Raw genomic sequence first — 17,830 nt, 5'->3', positions numbered from 1 at the left:
TGGGTGGGATATAAATAAAATATTAATAATAATAATAATAATAATTATTATTATTATTATTATTATTATTTCCTTGTTAATATTCATAAAGAAACAAAACTAAAATTAAACTGAAGTCTTGACTTTTGGATTGGCTGATATGGGGAAGGAGGACAGCAGCAAAAGCCTCGAGTTCTATACTTACCACCAGAAAGGAAGTAGGTACTACCAGTGGGGGTGGAGGGAATGAGTATTACAAAGCACTGCAACAAAATTTAATTTCCAACTTCTTGTTTCGTCCAGCATTTTTATAGAGATTCCTATTTTCCCCACCAAATTTGTGGAATAATTTCACTGGAATGAGGTCACAGTAGAATTCACCCCCCCCCAATAGTTTTACGGTATTAGAGACTAATGTTATTATCTCCCTTTGGGGTAATGGAGTCCATTTTGAAACGTGGGTGCCCAAGGGGCTTGCTAAAAAACTGATATGGGAATAGGGAGGATTATTGGCAAAGTTCTCTGTTTTTCCCACATATGGACACACCCCTCTGGCAGGACTCCATCACTCCATCCCAGAGACATACAGCATCTATACAGCCATTTTTCCTTTTTTTTTAATAAAAAAGAAACAAGCAGACAAAACCCCACCAGTCCCACCGCCACTTTCCCCTCTGCACCCACCCCACTTCCCTCATCAAGGAGTGCAGCCTCCCTTTGTGGCTGATCCCAGAGTCAGTTTCTTGTGGAGACATCCAACCCCTAGTTCTCCTCAATCAAAGTTAGATCCAGATCGCTAAAGTCTGGTTGGAAGAGTGTCCTTTTGCTTGCTAAATTCCAATTTAGTCGCCGTGCCGCTTGTACTGCTGCTTCCTCTTCCTCCTCCTCTTCCTCACTTTCACTAAGAACCTGGACACAGTTGCTGAGGGGACTGCATGGAGCTGAAGGTGCTTGTGGGCTGCAGCCCAAGAGCCATGATGAATAGCCACCTTCTTCAGATTTGTCCAGCTGACAGACGCCTCCTGCAAATGGTTTCTGTCAAATGTAACAAAACAAGTTTTTATATACCAATGCACCTTCCATACTTAGATTACATTATTCTAATACTGACAATTTATAACCATACTAATAATCACTTGCACTAGAGCTCTTTTAAGTCATAACTTGCCAAAGAAAAACACCACTTCCCCTTCCCTGCTCTGGGTCATCTACCTGTGGGCCAGATTCCAGATAAGGCATGAAACGCCACCTCAAAGCCTGTTCCAGGCTGCACAATGCAGTGCCCCACCTGCAGTGCCATCTACTACCACATGCAAAGGATCCTTATGTTGTTAGCACTGTATTTATTTTTTTTAATGTAGTTTAATGTTTCTTGTGAAAGCTGCCTTGGAAGTTATTTGTATCCTGAAAGGCAGGACATAAATAATTGTCATAAACAAATAATAAACTGAAGATGACGCGAGCTTTTGAAGGCTCACCGTTGGCTATGGATCTGAGCAGATGGGACACAGACTTGAATTTTCAAAAACTAACTGCTCTCATTGCTGACCTAAGCTGACGAGTGTGAGACAGGCAATGCTATTCTAACAAAGCCTTCCTGAAGCACTAGCTTCACATATGTATTTCTGGTAGCCACCTTACTTTCCCCACAATATAATTATTAATTTAATCTATGTCTTCTCAGACCATAGTAGACTACTGTTGAAGTTAATGGGGCTAAAGTCCTGAATGCTGTTTAAACTGTACTTTAATAATACAGTAATTAAGCTACCAGTGTTCATATTTGCTTTGCCCAAGGCAGAGGGAGTGGGAAAGCAGTGGCCATAACTGAATACCCCACACTGCGTATGGAGGATGCTGTAATAGGAATGGGTGCTCTACCCAAACATTTCTGCCCTAACTCTATGTTTTGAATCTGAAAAAAACATGGAATGGTTGCTGGATCTTCCAGCAATAATTGAACAACCAATTACTGCCGGTCAAATGTGAACTCTGTAGCAATTGGGACATAAAACAACAGTAGTTTCAGCTGGAAACCGGTAATGTAAATGGAGGAGCCCATGGAGCAGGGTCTATTATCACTTCTGTATTTTGTGCAGCACCCGACCCAACATTACCAATAAATAAACACGGAGTAACATGTTTCGTTGGCATCAGTCAGAGAAATCTTGGTGTGGCTCCCAGCTCTCCCCCTTGCCCAGTGCTTGTAATCTAATCTCAACTATCTCATAACAGCAAATTGTTGTCAGATGTTAAGGACATAGGCAAGAGAAGCTCTGTGTGTGTGTGTGTGCTATTTTTTTGTGACATAGCCAAATTCTGTTCTTTACTTCAGTAGATTACCCTTTTAATCTCACTGCACCCCGACATTTTCCCTTTCATATGTATCCTTAAGGCACTCAGATGGGAACAGTGCTTGCTTGCTTCCTTCCCTACCTGGTTCATCTTGTAGAAATCAAGCGAGGGCCTATGCCACCTCACATCCTCATCGTGGCGCCGCTTGAGACCAGATTTCCTGGTGTCCAAGTCACATGGTTGTGAGCGGCTGCGAGGGAGGCTGTGCTGGTGTCGAAGCAACTCTGGAGTGGAGGTGGTGGAGCTTCGCGGGGAGGGAAGGAATCTGACAGGTGACAGGGAGAAACGTCGTTGCAGAGGGTAGGGCTGCAAAGTCTCTCCAGTCTCCCATGATGTGCTTGCTGGCGATTCTCGGGATAGGGCCAGGCTGAAGAAAGGGGGGCTCCTGCCGCCGCCGCCGCTACCACCAGCACCATCTTGAACACACTGGTGAGAGGCACTGGGGGCAGGGTTGAAGCAAGGTCTGTTGGCTCCCTGGGCCAGGTTCTGGGCTTGTACTGCCAAAGTGTCCCCTCCACTGTTGTCCCGGCGTTTGACGTGCGTCCAGACTTTGGAGCCCAGGGGCCTCCAGACAGCCTGCCAACGGGAGAGGTCTTCAGGCACTGATAGTGAACGGCAGTGTCTTTTGGTGGGGGGCACAGAAGCCTTTTCTGAGACTACTGAGTTGGTGGCCAGTGTTTGGGATGTGAGGCTGTTCTGAGGACGGTTGTCTGAGCTGCAGGGGGGCAGGGGAAGGCTCAAGCTGGAGTGTTGGTAAAGACCTGTGCTGTCCTGAAGATGGATCTTTGGACAGGGAGCTAGGTCCCTCCATGAAGTTCCCTCTGCAAGAAATATCACAAGACAGAATTTTAAAGATGAAGGCTCTAATTAGCGCCACAAGCCAGATAGCCAATTTATCATTTGACGTGAGCAATCAGCACCCTTTGTTGCCTTATTTTTACTTTTTATTAGCACCATCACACATACAAAGTTTCAGAACCTTCTACAACAACAGTTGTAGAACAAACAACCATTCCAAGCAATTGTTAGATCAGAAACGGCCCTAACTATTCTACTATACCTGATTAAGATTTAAGATCTGGTCTGATCATCTTTGTTGTGCATCACTCTCGATTAAGAAGGAACCCACAATGACAACAAGATAGGGAAATGTTCTCCAGGAAAACATTCCCCATTTGCTCCCCTTAGTTCCCTGATTATGATGCCCCTGGTTCCCCTTCTCCTGTGATGCATGAGGTCTTCACATTGAAGAAGCAATTCTCTTCTTTCAGTGTTAGATAGGAGGCACTTGTGGATCAGAGAAAGTGAGTAAAACGAGTGAGGGACAACATAAATTTTATTTAATACTTACACCCCTGTTACAGCTGGAGCAAGATGTTGGCGGGGAGCCAGATTAAGATATCCTACCTTAAAAGAATCTACAATTTATTCATTGTTTGATTACTACAGTTGGGGCAGTTCAACTGTGGGAACCAATTAAAGGAATTTAATTCAAACTGAAGAACAGTTGGAGAAAACAATTCCTGCTTTTTTCCAAGTTCTTCCATGTTTAGTACAACTGATGAATTTGGGGTGCTTTTCATGTCCACAGCCCCACCCCCATTCATATTTAACACACATATAATAAAATAGCTGGAATATTTCTCTCTCCAACATCAGCACATAGTAAGATCTTCCAGCCACTTCCCTTCTTAGTCACGCCTTAAGAAAAGCAAGAAGCAGTCCTGTGTTTCACAACTGCAGTCCCTCCAGAAAGGCTGTGTTCATTTAATGACATCGTTCTTATGAGACTCATTTGTCTCTTAGAGGTGGTCAAAGCTGGTATCAACAATAATCAAATGAGTTAGCCTCCAAGTCAAAAGCCAAGCTGTCTTGAAGTAAATCCAGAGAAGAAACCCTAAGTTGCCTATATATAGAAGGTGGTGTTTTTTTTAAACGACAAGGAGCTAATATGGCTCATTTCATTCAAAATAATACTGATTGCAAACTGAAATAAGAGGACTAATATGCAAAAGCTAGAACCAAACATGCTGCACAAAGAAGAGAAAGGAGCAGACACATGACAGGAACCTTGAGAAACACAAACCATGCTTTCCAACCAGACAGAAAGAAGTTTAAATATTCTGTAAATCCTACACGAAGTTACTCACATAGCCAATCTGAGCTCCAAAAGCATAACCATACTAGTCTGTAGCAGCAATATGGAGTCCTGTTGAATCTTAAATACCAACAAATTTATCATGGCATCAAGTTTTAGGATACAGCGTGCCAATATATTGTGTAGAACAAAAAGCAAAGATAACCATGCTGGTCCATTAGGACTCCCAATATCTACAGGTGAGCAGTACCTTTTATTGAAACCAATTGTACCTCATTGAGGCAGATCTCCCTGTGTGTGTGTGTGCAGTGGCGTAGCGTGGGTTGTCAGCACCCGGGGCAAGGCAAGTAATTTGCGCCCCCTAACCCCCAGATGTTGCGCCCGGTGCGGCCGGCCCCCCCTGCACCCCCCACGCTACGCCACTGTGTGTGTGTGTGTGTGTGTGCATGTGTATTTAAATCTTCATCCTCCCCTTGATGCAGCTGATGAAGTAGACTTATGCCACGATACATATGTTAGAAGTCTGTAGCCTCTGAAATGGCCTTCTTCAGACATTCCATTAGAGCAATTATTATGCAGAAGATAAAGCTCTTTTAACTCAGGTTATCCAGCTGAAAATCCTGACAGCCTATTATTGTCGCGTATCAAGCAGGTATAAGCTAACAAGTTTAAAGTCAAGGTACTTTGTTTTGTAAGCCAGTCTGGAAACTTGCTTAAAGGATAAGGTGGGAACTTCTGTAATAAATAAATCAGATAAATAAAATGGCCCATCATGCTATAGCTGAACCAAGAAAACACACTCGCCACCAACACCCACAAAGTCATTATTATGTGGAAAATATTCTAATTCTAAGCCTACAAAGGAGTCACAGTCAGATTGCTGTACAATATGGTTCTAGTACAAGTGACCAGAACAGTCACAGGAATGACTCACTTTGGCAGGGAACACACGCTTTCTTTAATGTGCCTTGCAAAGAAAACGTGCTGCAAACAAAAATGCTATTTTAAAATAAGTGACTAGAAGCTATTCTACTTAAGGCTCAGTACACTGATTGTACAATGTAGGTTTCCTACATTGATCGGAAACACAGTTCTTTATTTTAAGAGCTACAAAGGATCCAGGAATACACTTTGATAGCTTACAGTTTTATGACATACAGCTGAGATTAATTACGTACCAAAATTCTATATGGGCCAATTGCAGTAAGAGTCAACAGAACTGATGAAGACAGCAGCTAGTTTGTTTTTTTTAATTAAGACTATGGGTTTTATTCTCTTATCCACCTGGCATCCATTCTTCCTCCATGCATAATCAAGCACATCTATAATTCAAGTGCCAAAATCAAGTTATTTATCAGAGTATTTATCAGTATATACATATACTGCCAATGTAACTATGCTACAACGTAGTTTGTATCAAGAGTTAATTATTAGCGCTATATATCCTGAAGTGTTTACATGACCAGTGGTGGTACTTGGCCACATACGTAAACTGCTTTGATCAAGCGATATATACATTTTAAAATAAATAAATAAATAACTTTTTAACATGGGCAGCACCCAGTATGCATATAGCAATATTAAGCTGTATTAGATTTGATTGTTTTGACAATTTATATCTTAGATAAAAGAATCTTAGTGGTTTGCAACATCTTAGATAAAACGGTGATGGTTGCCAGTTCAAAGACAGAAAAATGAAATGGGAGTATTAGCAGGATTAATTTTTAAAACTACTAAATAGAACACCACTTCTTCATTGGATCTTTCCTTCCATTCGTCAGAAGCATAATGACATTTCTTTACTGAAAACAGCCATTCCTGTTATTTATTGGGATATCCTCCTGCATTTAACTCTGTTGAATTCTTGTTATTAAAACTAAACCACAGCTGGCCCTTTATTTGCACCAAGCTTTCACTTAAAAGTGGAGATGGTATCACAAAATACATGAGCTCTAGGAGACCTGGAAAGCAAGCTAATCTTATTAACTGTGAGCTGCATATAAAGGACATCAGACGATAAAAAGGACAGACAAAAGAGAAATGGATGTAGGCACAAAAGGTGGAAGTCCAGCCAGACGCTCTTACCAGGCGCTATCTGGAAGGGGCTGCCACAGCTGGCCACATCAGCATGATCAGGCAAAGGCTAGGGAGGAAACACAAGGAGTCACCACATCACAGCAAGGACCAGCATCTCATAAGCACCTCTGGATCTCTAATTCCCAACATGTGGCCTACAACAGAAGAGTGGTACCAGCTGTGGGATTCTACCAACATTCAGATATCTTGCTGTATCTCAGGATTGGAGAACTTGTGGCTCTTCAGATATTGGTGGACCATGATGCCATTCACTTCCCACCATTACTCATACTGGCTAGGGTTGATACAAGGTGGAGTCCAGCAACATCTGGAGGACCACAGGTCTCCCACTCCTGGACCTATCTGAATTCCTTGGATCCTATGACCCCCCCCCCCGGCCAATATTAGTAGCAAATCTTCAAGCTTTCCCCAAGGAAAGCTTCCAAAACTTGCTTTAATCTGAATGTTGAAATCAAAGTTCAGAGGGGCAAAATAACCAAATGGAAACTCTGATTTGCTCAAGCTTAACTACCAGTCCTTTCCATGGTGCTGCTCTTACAGTCATCCACAAGCTACTATGCTACAGAGGTTCTACACCAGGCATAGGCAAACTCCGGCCCTCCAGATGTTTGGGACTACAATTCCCATCATCCCTGACCACTGGTCCTGTTAGCTAGGGATGATGGGAAACATCCCAAACATCTGGAAGGCTGGAGTTTGCCTATGCCTGTTCTTCACAGATTTAAACTGCTCCCTTTATACCATGCCTAAACTATTCAGTATCAAAAGCCCAAGGATACTTCACACTTATTAGACAGAATGTGAGAAGACACACCAAGAATGTGAGAAGACACACCAAGAAATTAATGTTTAAGATTATGGCCACAGAAATAATCTAAACTTGCACTTACCACTATTTTCCTCTTTCATTCCATCATTTCACTGTTCTTTGGTGACTGGAAGCCCTCTGAGACAAGGACAATGTAGTATTTATTTGTCTGTATGTCAGCTCCCTTAATATAAGGAGAACCAGACACTAAATACCACAGGCCACCATAAATTAAGATGCACCACTTCTACCTAAAGCAATGAGCGATCTTCCCAAATCTCTTGCTTGACAATAACCCATTAAAAATACCTAACAAAACACCACAGGAAAGAGTTATGGCAGGATTAATTCTTGTCATCTTCGCCTCCGTGGGTTGTTTCCAAATGTCAATAGAGTAAAATGCCTCTGCACATTATCCATGTTTAAAACTTGAAAGGCTGAAGTCCCTTTGTTCTCCAAACCATTGACTCTCTGCTACAGAGCTTCCTCTACTCAAACATCATTATGCTTTTGGACTGTGCCTTCCCCTGCAAAAGCTTCATTAGGCCACACATCCCATTCTTAGAAGTCCACACCTCAATGTTGCAGAAAAGTCAAGTTCTGTAACTGGTTGCAACCGCAGCAACTTTGTGCAGTTTTAACTTTTCTTCTGAGCAATCTTTCTAGGCAACAGATTAGTACATCTTTAACTCATTTTGAAGCAAAAAAAACTTATTTCCATGGGCTCCAGATCCAAGATAAATCAGGAAACACATGCTTCATATTCCACCATGTCATTCTCTTTTTAATTAATTTTTGCTACAGCAGCACATTCCCTTTCATTTTCCAAGTCAGGCCAACTCTCCTTAGATTACAGGGATAGGTTAAAGAGAGGATCCCTTGGTACAGTTTATCTTATCCCCATTAAGAAAAAATATGGAGAAAGTGCACTGGGAAACGCTTTACGTTTAATAAGGGCTGGGGTGATTGGAAAACAAGGACGATAGAACACATGCACATGAGCGAGAAACTGGTGGGTCAGTTTCCCTTGTGAGTGGTATTCCACAGTCCTCAAACAGTAACATGCTAAAAAGAAGAAAGTAATATGGGATTTAGAGGTAATAGTAAAAAAAAAGGCAAGCTCCCAGTGTAGTAGAATGCTTGAGTAATATTCTATAAAGCAAAGAAATACACCAGTATCTTCTTGATTCCTCCCCAATACTCTTACTCTTTCCATCACTGCCCTGTGATGTATTGTAAACCAAACTGTGATCCTCAGATGAAGGGCTGCATAGAAATTCAGTAAGTAAATAAATAAATCACCTTCCAAAGGAGTGACCTTTACCCTCAGTCATTCAATGGCAAACGAGCCTTTGACCTTTACCTGTTCAGAGCAGCAACAGATATAATGCTAACCTGAGGCATATCTGTAGTCATCTGTAGCAATAACTTCAGACCATACCTGTCCCTCACTTGTCCTTGAAAACAGGAAATTACGGAACTAGCATGGGAAAAACAAAAAACCCCCACCAATTCTCTTGGTCTCAAAGAAAGAAAAATCAATATGTGGGTAATTTTGATAAGCCCCTTGAAAACACCAGATAGGCAATGTGATGTAGTGGTTAGAGTACTGGACTAGAGAGACCAGGATTCAAACCCCCACTTAGTCATGAAGCTCACTGGGTGATCTTGAGTCAGTCACTTTCTCTTAGCCTAACCTACCTCATAGGATTGTTCTGAGGATAAAACATGTTGCTCAACAACTCCAGGTGAGCACCCAGGAAGTAAAGGGCCCCTGTGGAAAAGGTATAACTTGGTGCACTACTCACAAATCACTTTACTGTAGTACCTAATTGCATGATGGGGTGCCAAATCTCTTACTCTTCTAGCATTAAACAGTAACCTTCTGAACACTAAATGACAAGGCGTGCCATATCTGCAACTTGGCTTGCATCACCAAAATCTGACCGGGTGAGGGGAGGAGAGTTACCATCTCCCAAATATGTCCAACCAAACTTCGCAGTACAGCACAAAGTTCAATTTGGGATGGGAAAAGTTGGCCGGAGTTGTATGTCTATATCTGGTACTGAAGACCCAATAACAAATTGGGATTCTGTCCGTGTACCAGACACCTAGCTGCCCGACACTCTCCCCGTTTGAGCTGACAGAGGTGGTCAGTGTGGCATTGAGAACTGCACAGTTTATGGTTTGGAGGAACTTTAATAACCCCACCAAATCTAATTGAGGCTGATTCAACACACGTAGGATGACAAATTTGGAAGCTAGTCTTCTGTACAAAACAAAGAGGGAAACATCTGCAGGTGAGGGAGTCGTTCTTGGTTCTGTTGTGTTGGCCGCTTCATTACATGATCACATTTGACATTCAGGCTGTCTGTAATCTCCACAGAACCTGATTAATTTCAATGGTTTTCTGTCATCACTGGAGATTTTCTTAAAGGTCTAGCTGATGGTCCTGCCCAGGCTCTGGTATCTGCTTGGAATGAGGAAGTAACAATGGCAATTGATGGGATAGCTCCTAAATATCCTTGACCTGATCGTAGAAGCATGTCAGCTTTGTGGTATTCCAAGAAGCTAATGGTGATGAATCATCTGAACCAACAATTAGCGTGTAAGTGACAGAAAACATTCAACAAATATGACCAAACACAAGTGAGAGTTAATTTACTTCTCTGCCACGACTACATTTGTTCAACATCATCCACCACAGCTGTTTCTGGTGGTGAGCAGACTCCTCAGTGGAGGCTCGGTGATGCAAGATCTAGAGGCTGAGTCTGCTGCTTATTTTGTAGATAAAGTAACTTGCACCTGTGCCAACTTGGGTGTAATAACTGTGATAGAGTCCAAGACTATGAGCCTCTATGAGAGTCATACTATGATTATCACCACCTCGCACCAAACTGAAGACATATACAAGCTGCTTGGAGAGTTGAGGCCCACCACATATTCCCTTAACCCTTGCCCATTTTAGCTAGTGAAATTTGCCAAGGCTTGGCTATGCAATCTGAACCTTGGAGGTGATTAACACCTTTATCAGGGAATACTGTGGTCACTGCTACCTTGAAATAGGCCACGTTGAGGCCACTATTTAAAAAGCCACGTTTAGAACTACTAAACTCCTGAGGCAATATCTGGAGGCAATTGTGGGCTAGATGAGAGTGAGGAAGATACAACTTAATCCTGGAACCTGAATAATCTGGATGGAGAATTTAACAGGGTTGCACTCACCCTGAAGTATGAAATTCAGAAGGTTGCACGCTGGACTACTGTAATACACTCTAGATTAGGCTGCCTTTAAAGGCAGTTTAGAAACTTCAAATGGTGCAAAATGCAACTGCCCAAATATTGATGAAGGTCAGGTGGTTAGAGCAAGCAACAACTATATTGCACCAGTTACACTGATTAATAGTGCATTTATGGGCTCAATTTAAAGTCCCAGCAATTACCTTTAAAGTCCCAAACCAGGTGTGGTGAACACACAGATCATGCCAAAAGCAGTATCTTCCCCTTAAGGTACTTGGTGTCAGGTACTCAGTTCTACTGTAACATCTCTATAAATATGGAGACTTCACTCCTGCCTAATGAAACTATTAGCCAATGACAGCCTACCAATTTACCTTCATAGACATTATCATGTGGAGATCAGTTCCATAGGTTAGTTACATGTAAACGTAGAATGGAATCTCTCTTCTTAAGCAGTGTATAGATAATAATCTCTGAGAGGAAAGACTGCCTACTAGCTACTACCATGGCAATAACTCCAACTCAGCAACAGTAGCTCAACAATTGTAGAAAAGTAATGGGTAAGAGGGGGAAGGAAGCAATTATCCTTATTTTTATCAATTCTTCTAAGTGTAAAATCACAGCCCTTTTCTTTAACCCCAAACACATCACTGGAATGGTGAAATTGACTTTGAGGAGAATAGAAGCAGCTTTTGGTCTACTCGGTTTTACTGCTAAGGAAAAGATGATGTTCTTGAATGCCAGGGTACTGCTGAAAGAAGCAGAACCCTCACTTTGAGATGTCTACCCCAACACACCACATTCATATTTGCATAAATACTTACTCATCTGTTCATCTGCTTAAGAACTTTTTTAAAAATTCCAAATCTCCTCTGGCCATGGAGAAGCAAGGAAACTTGGGAGTGGGGGTGGGGAATATAAGCCTTTTCATGGGTCACAACCATGGCCATAACAAGAGGTGCCCATAACAATCACCAGAATAAGTGTTCTTACTTATTGTAGAAGTGTTAGTCGTGTTCCTAAGGGCTGGTTTTAGCTTTGCCAGGGTAAAGATCGAAACAGAAAATCTGTAAGGGTGATTGGCGGAAGGGCACTAAACAAAATATATGTACTACTGGCAGTGCTAGCTCTGCAGAACACCCCTCTCTCCAAACACAATATAGCAGGCTGCTGGTTCACCACAAAACTAATGCTGTTGGGACTACAACTCCCATTCACCCTTGCCAACATAGTCAATGATCAGGGATAATGGGAGCTGTTGTTCAAGAAGATCTGGGGGAGACTATGTTGGTTACCCCGGCTTAGACTGTCACAAAGTGCTTGTACTAGCCCAACAGATTTAATAAAATCAGTCTTTGAATAGCAGATCCTCATGCCATATCAAAAGCTCTGTTGGAACCTCCCCTCACTTTCAAAAGCAGTTTGGCATGCAGTATGGGCAGAAGACTGTTGTGGGCAGGGAAGACCCAAAGTATACTTAGGCAATCAGAATTAGTTATTTGACTCCTGGTCATAGGCGGCGGCAGCAGCAGCAGCTTGAATCACAGCGTAGCAATCTCTCCAATCTTTCATCTATTAAAATGAGGCAACGGGTGAATTCAAGGTCACTGAGGAAATCATTCCACCAATGCAAGCATTTTTGCTTGCCCAGCAGAACAATCTTCCCTCTCTTCCACCCCATGTACTGTTCTGGGGGTTCTCCCAACCTCCAAAGTGGATTTGGAAGAGGCATGGGGGAAGGGGAGCCTCACTGCACTGGCAGGAGTTCTTGAATTGGTTTCCACTAACAGAACAAGTTAGTTGAATCTGGCACTATGGTTCAAGATAAAAGCAAACAGTATTTCTTCAACCGATTTGAAAATTATCAAGATGCAAGGCAAGGCAGGGCAAATCTTACCAGGCTGATGCTGAAGGATGTGCATTTCAATTCCTCCAGGCTTTGTTTCTGTAGCTGTTCAGTTATCAAGGTGATCATGGCTTCTTACAGAGGCCAGGCACCAGAACCCTTGAGAGACTCCAGCTCCTGCCACCTGCCACCCTTTCGCCTCCCTCAGCAAGTCCAGCCGCATTCAAGCATCACCATCACATCTGCTAAGTTGTTGTCTTCATACATGCTAGCCATACTCCATTCTCATACTCAGGAATCCTGCAAAAGACAGACATTAATTAAGGAAGGCATATTATATCATCTCATACAACCACCCTACTCTCTCCAGAGCTGCTGTTCAAAAGCAAACATGCATATGTGTGCAATATATGTACAGTGGTACCTCAGGTTACATACGCTTCAGGTTACAGACTCCGCTAACCCAGAAATAGTGCCTCAGGTTAAGAACTTTGCTTCAGGATGAGAACAGAAATTGTGCTCCGGCAGCGCAGCAGCAGCAGGAGGCCCCATTAGCTAAAGCGGTGCTTCAGGTTAAGAACAGTTTCAGGTTAAGAATGGACCTCCGGAACGAATTAAGTACTTAACCCGAGGTACCACTGTATATGACCAAGACACAAGTTAAACAAGCTTAAGCCTATACATAAGGCTCCCAGCCTCCATAGCTAGCATCATATTTTAAAACATTACATCTTTACCCTGCTTTTGCTACCAGGAACACCAAGCAGCATATAGGGTCTGTTCCCCCTACTCTATTTTATCCTCAGACCTACCCAGTGAGGTAGGTGAAAGCAGCAAGATAGTGATGGACCAAATGTCAGCTAGTGAGCTTCTTGGTGTGCAGATCTAATTCGAACTCTATAACTTAAGCCAAGGAGACTATATCATCACACTGGCTGTCCAACTTTTTCCCCCTGCATGTTGATTTTATTTCAGCACTCTCAGAAAGCCCCAACCATGTGATACCTTATTTCTGTAGTACAAAGAGTCAGGACTCCATCCTCAGTTTTTCCTTCTGGTTCCTTGAATAAATTGATGCCTTACCTTATTCTTCAAATTAGCTACAATACTTAAAGGCTAGTGTCTAGGATTCTTAAATGTATTGTAGTAAAACATGCAATGTTCCATAATAAGGAAACAGAACTTAGTATTGTGAGCTTAGTACTGTGAGCAAAATCTAAATCAGATGCGAAGCCTACCTAATTTAATCTCTTATTATCAGCGCTCAGTACATTAAAAGTCAACATCTCTGAGCAAGCTTGATCATTTGCCACTGCCACCTTTCTCCCAGCATGAACTTTCCCTCTTGATGTGGATAACCAATCCCTAATGTTCAAGCTTTGCTAACTTATCTCAGAATGCTGAAGTGATGGCTGTATTGTAAATAGCTTACTAGAAACAGATAAGGCAAATTAACTACAGTATTTCACCGAACACCTCTTATTCTGTGCAGGTTAATACTTATACCTCTCCTAAACACTGTCACAATGTGCTTTACAAAACCAAGATCAGCAGCCCAGAAGCTCTACTATAGAGTAAAATAAGGCAACAAAGATAAGAGGTTACAGCCTAATAAGTTCTACAGAGAGCTGACCCACTGAAGTTAATGCACTTAAGTTAGTCATCTCTCTGTTTTGAGTATGACTAATGTTGACTACAACCAAGGCTACTTATGATGTTCATTCATCATCTAGGAAAGGCAAATTAATATGCATACCAATTTATATAGCACTTTTTGGTATGTGAAGACTGAAATTCTACACACACTTTAGCTGGAAGTAACTCATTAAACTGTCCAAATTACTTCTGGATATGTATAGGATTACAGTATAAGTGGTTACAATATTCACAGTGTGGTAATTCCCACTTAGTTCAAAGGGGTTTACACTCAAGTTATGTGGGTATAGGATTGCAGTCTCAATGCATATTTATACATACACACAAACACATACAAATGACTCTTACTTTTTCCAAAAATACTAGGACAACTAACTAGTCCTAAAACCAAAGGGAAAAGAGGACTCCAAAGACGATGTGTGAAAAGGATTAGTTCAACAAGATGGACTTGCTGGTGGGGGGGGTAGTTCACCAAAAACTATGCTGTATTTGTTTCAGGTGAAAGGAACTGGCAGTCCATTTCTTAGTTTAGTCCAGAAAGAACCAAGCTGAGAAAAGGCAGGTGGCTTGCTTCCTTGAAAATGTTAGTTTTTCTAAGTACTGTATTACATCCCTTCTTTGTTACCTCAAAATAGAAGTTCATTTTAAAATTGCCTCTCTAGGGCCTCCTTGCTGCACCTTTGTCTTCCACTCTACCCTTTCTGAAATCATACATTAAGCATTAAAACACAATTTACAATAATTGGGGGAAAGAACGAGGCTCCATGGATTTACCAAGCTGCTCACACACATTCATCCATTTCTAGTCCTGTCTCTGCCTCTTCATCAGTTATTGTCCTCCCCATTATCTGTTCTACACTGCAAGATTCCTCAGGGCAGGAGCTGAGGCCTATCTACATTTTTGCTTATGGAACTCAGTAAACTAAAATATACTCCAGTGGTGCTCTCTAAGCAAAATAACAAATACATTTTCAAAACTTCACAATATTATTTTCTATATGTTCTTGATAAGGTGGGGTGTACTTTTACCTCTGCTGCTTTTTACAGATGCCAGAGCACTTTCTGACCATAAGTCTAGTAAGGATGCAGTCTTATGCATTTTGCTAAGGATTAAGTGAATATGCATAGGACCACACTGCACACAGAGAAATAGCTTAATTTTGGCACTTCAATTTACACAAGCAACTTGGTCAACAATTAATATTTCCCCTGGCATACACTGCATACATGGAAGGCTCCTCATAACTTTCTCTGAACTTAAAATACTCCATAGACTCTGTTCTAGAGAGCTTCTGCCAGGAACAATTTCTTTCCCCACGTTAATCCTGGTTAATTTAGCAGCTGATAGCATGCAAAAGATTTGCATCTGAAAGACGGAAGCTCAAGCCCCTGCTCAGTCATGAAGCCTACTGGGTGGCCTTGGATAAGTCAGTATCTTTCAGTAACAACCTAACTGCAGGACTGTTGTGATGAGAAAAGATAAAAAGATGAACTGTAATCCACCCTGGGCCTCAAGGATAGGGTGGAAGAGGTCTGCAAGAATAATTAAGAACAAGTCTCCTAGGATGTGCCCAAAATCTTGTGGCTGTTTTTCACTGTAAAGGACGTGCTAGAATTATTTTTATCCTTCATGTATTGTCCTCAGGCAATTAGTTATAATACTTTGCTATGCATCTTCCTCCACGCCTACTTATTCTAATAGCTTCAGGCCACAAGCCTTTAGAAAACACTGATCCACCAAGCCCCATTACCAGACACCTTAAAACTAGTGTAGAAAAATTTCCAACAGCTTAGCAAAGTGTTGGGTTTTCATTGCAGCTGCTTCCCCTCCTCCAGTCCTACATGATGCGCCCAAGACTTGATTCCTTCGTTTATATAGCGATCTAATTATTTTTTAAAAACCCCAAACACAAGCAGGCCTTAAGCAACCTCGAGCCTGTGCGATAGGGAGGCAGCGCGAGACTCCATGACAGGATTGTGCCATGCAGTGCGATTCTGCTGTTTTTAAGAATGGGTCCCGTCAACCTAGTTTTAGGAATGCATCCACAGGGGACGCAATACCTAACAAAGCAGAACCATCCCAGCCTCCGCGGAGGGAACCACTCCCCCCCCCCCTTTCTCCACCAAGGCCCTCCATTCCACCCCAAATTCCCATAGATTCACGCGCTCCCTTGCACGCCCAGGCAAGCCCCTGAACCCACATCTTCCGCCGAAACCCCAACGTTATCCAATCCAGTGAAGCAAGCGCCCATAACGTAGCAAAACAAAACAACCTCTGCCTTGCAGGGTTCCTTTTTTCCCTTTTTTCTTTTATGACAACAGGAGACGACTGTAACCAAGGCACCTCACAAAGACAACCCCCCTCCCTCGCCGGAGACTCCCAAGATCCCCACCCCATACACACACACACACACACACACACACACACCTGGAACCACCAAAATCCCCCACCGCGCGCGCACACACCCCACAAATTTCAGCATTACACCCACCCGAGCTCCGCAGCCCCCCCCTTTGCCACCTTTCGCGATACCCACCGCGCCAGCTGAAGGCGGCGGCGGCAGCGGCGGCGGCTCCAGCACCTCCTCGCGGGGCCCGCAGCCAGGCAGTTGTGCGCCCCCTTTCTCTCTCGCGCCCCCCACCCCCGATTCTGAACAGCACCGAGACCACCCACCCGCCGTGTGTGTGGGGAGACCTCGTTCCTGGGCTCCCCCGACACGCCAGCATCCACCGGCCCTCCCTGGTCCAGCTGCCGCCCCCAACCCGGCGGCCAGGGCTCCCAGCCCCACCACCACCACCCCGCCAGGAGCCTCTGCTCCCCCTTCGGTCGGGAGTGGATCGACCTGCTCAGGACAAACCACCCAACTCACATGGGGGGCGGTGAAGCCCCATAGATCAGCAGCGACCCACAGGGGAATTTCAGAAAGGGGCTCGCCTCTCCGCAACAACCCACCACGAACCCCTCTTGCAGCAACGCAGGGACTCGGCTTTCTGTCGTCCTGGGTTGCCCCAACGCTAGCCTCCTCTTCTCCCCCTTCTACGGACCGTACCAAGTGGCAAAGCATGACGGGATATGTAGTTCGAAGTGAGGCTCTGGGAGAATAGCGTTTTACCCCTTCCTCTGGCTCATTCCTTCTATGGCCCAGAGGCATTTTCCACTTCTTAATTTAAGCCAGCCTCGGTTCCAGAATAAATACCTTTCAGCGAGAGGGCTCCGCCTCATAAAATGTGAAATATATTGTTACTAAATATATATATACCCCAATGATGTCAAGAGTCCCTTTCTTTCTCCACCTGAGCTCTTTATTAGCCAACCTGGCCAACCACCTGAAACTGAGCAATAACGCTACTGGGGCCACTGCTTGCATTGAGCCCTGGCCCCTCATAACACAAGCAGTATTTCTGGAACTACCTAGACCTAAGTATGCCTGAACAACTTTTGGCAAAGTTTGACAGGTTGTAGCTGCAGAAGATCAACTGATAAAACCTATGAAACATGTTTTGTGCCCTGATTCACCAGCTGCAACACATATAGAGAAGAGAATGGCATATACTGAGAGAGCGACCAGCTGGAGGTGCATAATCAGAAAAGTAAAGGTCATGTTTTCGTAACCAAGCCACACTCATGACTAAATGATAAATGAATAGGGACAGTCATATACTTAGGTCACAAGCAGGCATGTGTAACCTGTGGCTCATGAGATGCTGCTGGACTCCCAGCTCCAAGCAGCTTGGGCAATGGTCAGAGACG

At 43.2% G+C, this 17,830-nt stretch overlaps 2 protein-coding genes across 7 annotated transcripts in view; one reads left to right on the top strand and one right to left on the bottom strand.

Annotated features, from left to right (window-relative positions):
• Positions 1–17,830, top strand: part of CDC25C (cell division cycle 25C) — a 391,961-nt gene that overhangs the window by 336,602 nt on the left and 37,529 nt on the right. The window lies entirely within an intron of this gene.
• On the bottom strand, positions 581–17,051 carry FAM53C (family with sequence similarity 53 member C). 5 transcript variants are annotated; one of them, XM_080995498.1, is made up of 5 exons: positions 17,033–17,051; positions 12,475–12,723; positions 6,518–6,575; positions 2,416–3,155; positions 581–1,014 (listed from the first exon to the last, which is right to left on the bottom strand). In XM_080995498.1, exons 2-5 carry the CDS (start codon positions 12,550–12,552, stop codon positions 742–744), a joined length of 1,149 nt encoding a protein of 382 aa, XP_080851624.1. In that variant the 5' UTR covers positions 12,553–12,723; positions 17,033–17,051; the 3' UTR covers positions 581–741. The 5 variants fall into 5 exon arrangements, with proteins under 5 accessions (XP_080851624.1, XP_080851622.1, XP_080851623.1 ...); XM_080995496.1 differs by lacking the exon at positions 17,033–17,051 and adding an exon at positions 16,754–16,884; XM_080995497.1 differs by lacking the exon at positions 17,033–17,051 and adding an exon at positions 16,617–16,744.

Source organism: Podarcis pityusensis (genome assembly GCF_964106645.2).
Source record: "Podarcis pityusensis genome assembly, chromosome: 2".
NCBI classification, from domain to species: domain Eukaryota; kingdom Metazoa; phylum Chordata; class Lepidosauria; order Squamata; family Lacertidae; genus Podarcis; species Podarcis pityusensis.
The sequence above is the reverse complement of the archived record's forward strand: the minus strand, read 5'-3'. Positions and strand labels throughout refer to the sequence as shown.

Coding starts and splice junctions, on each gene's coding strand:
- FAM53C (XM_080995498.1), bottom strand. CDS start 12,552: ATGATCACCTTGATAACTGAACAGCTACAGAAACAAAGCCTGGAGGAA. Junction 6,576..12,474: donor CATCCTTCAGCATCAGCCTG/GTAAGATTTGCC, acceptor TTTCCTCCCTAG/CCTTTGCCTGATCATGCTGA. Junction 3,156..6,517: donor CCCCTTCCAGATAGCGCCTG/GTAAGAGCGTCT, acceptor TATTTCTTGCAG/AGGGAACTTCATGGAGGGAC.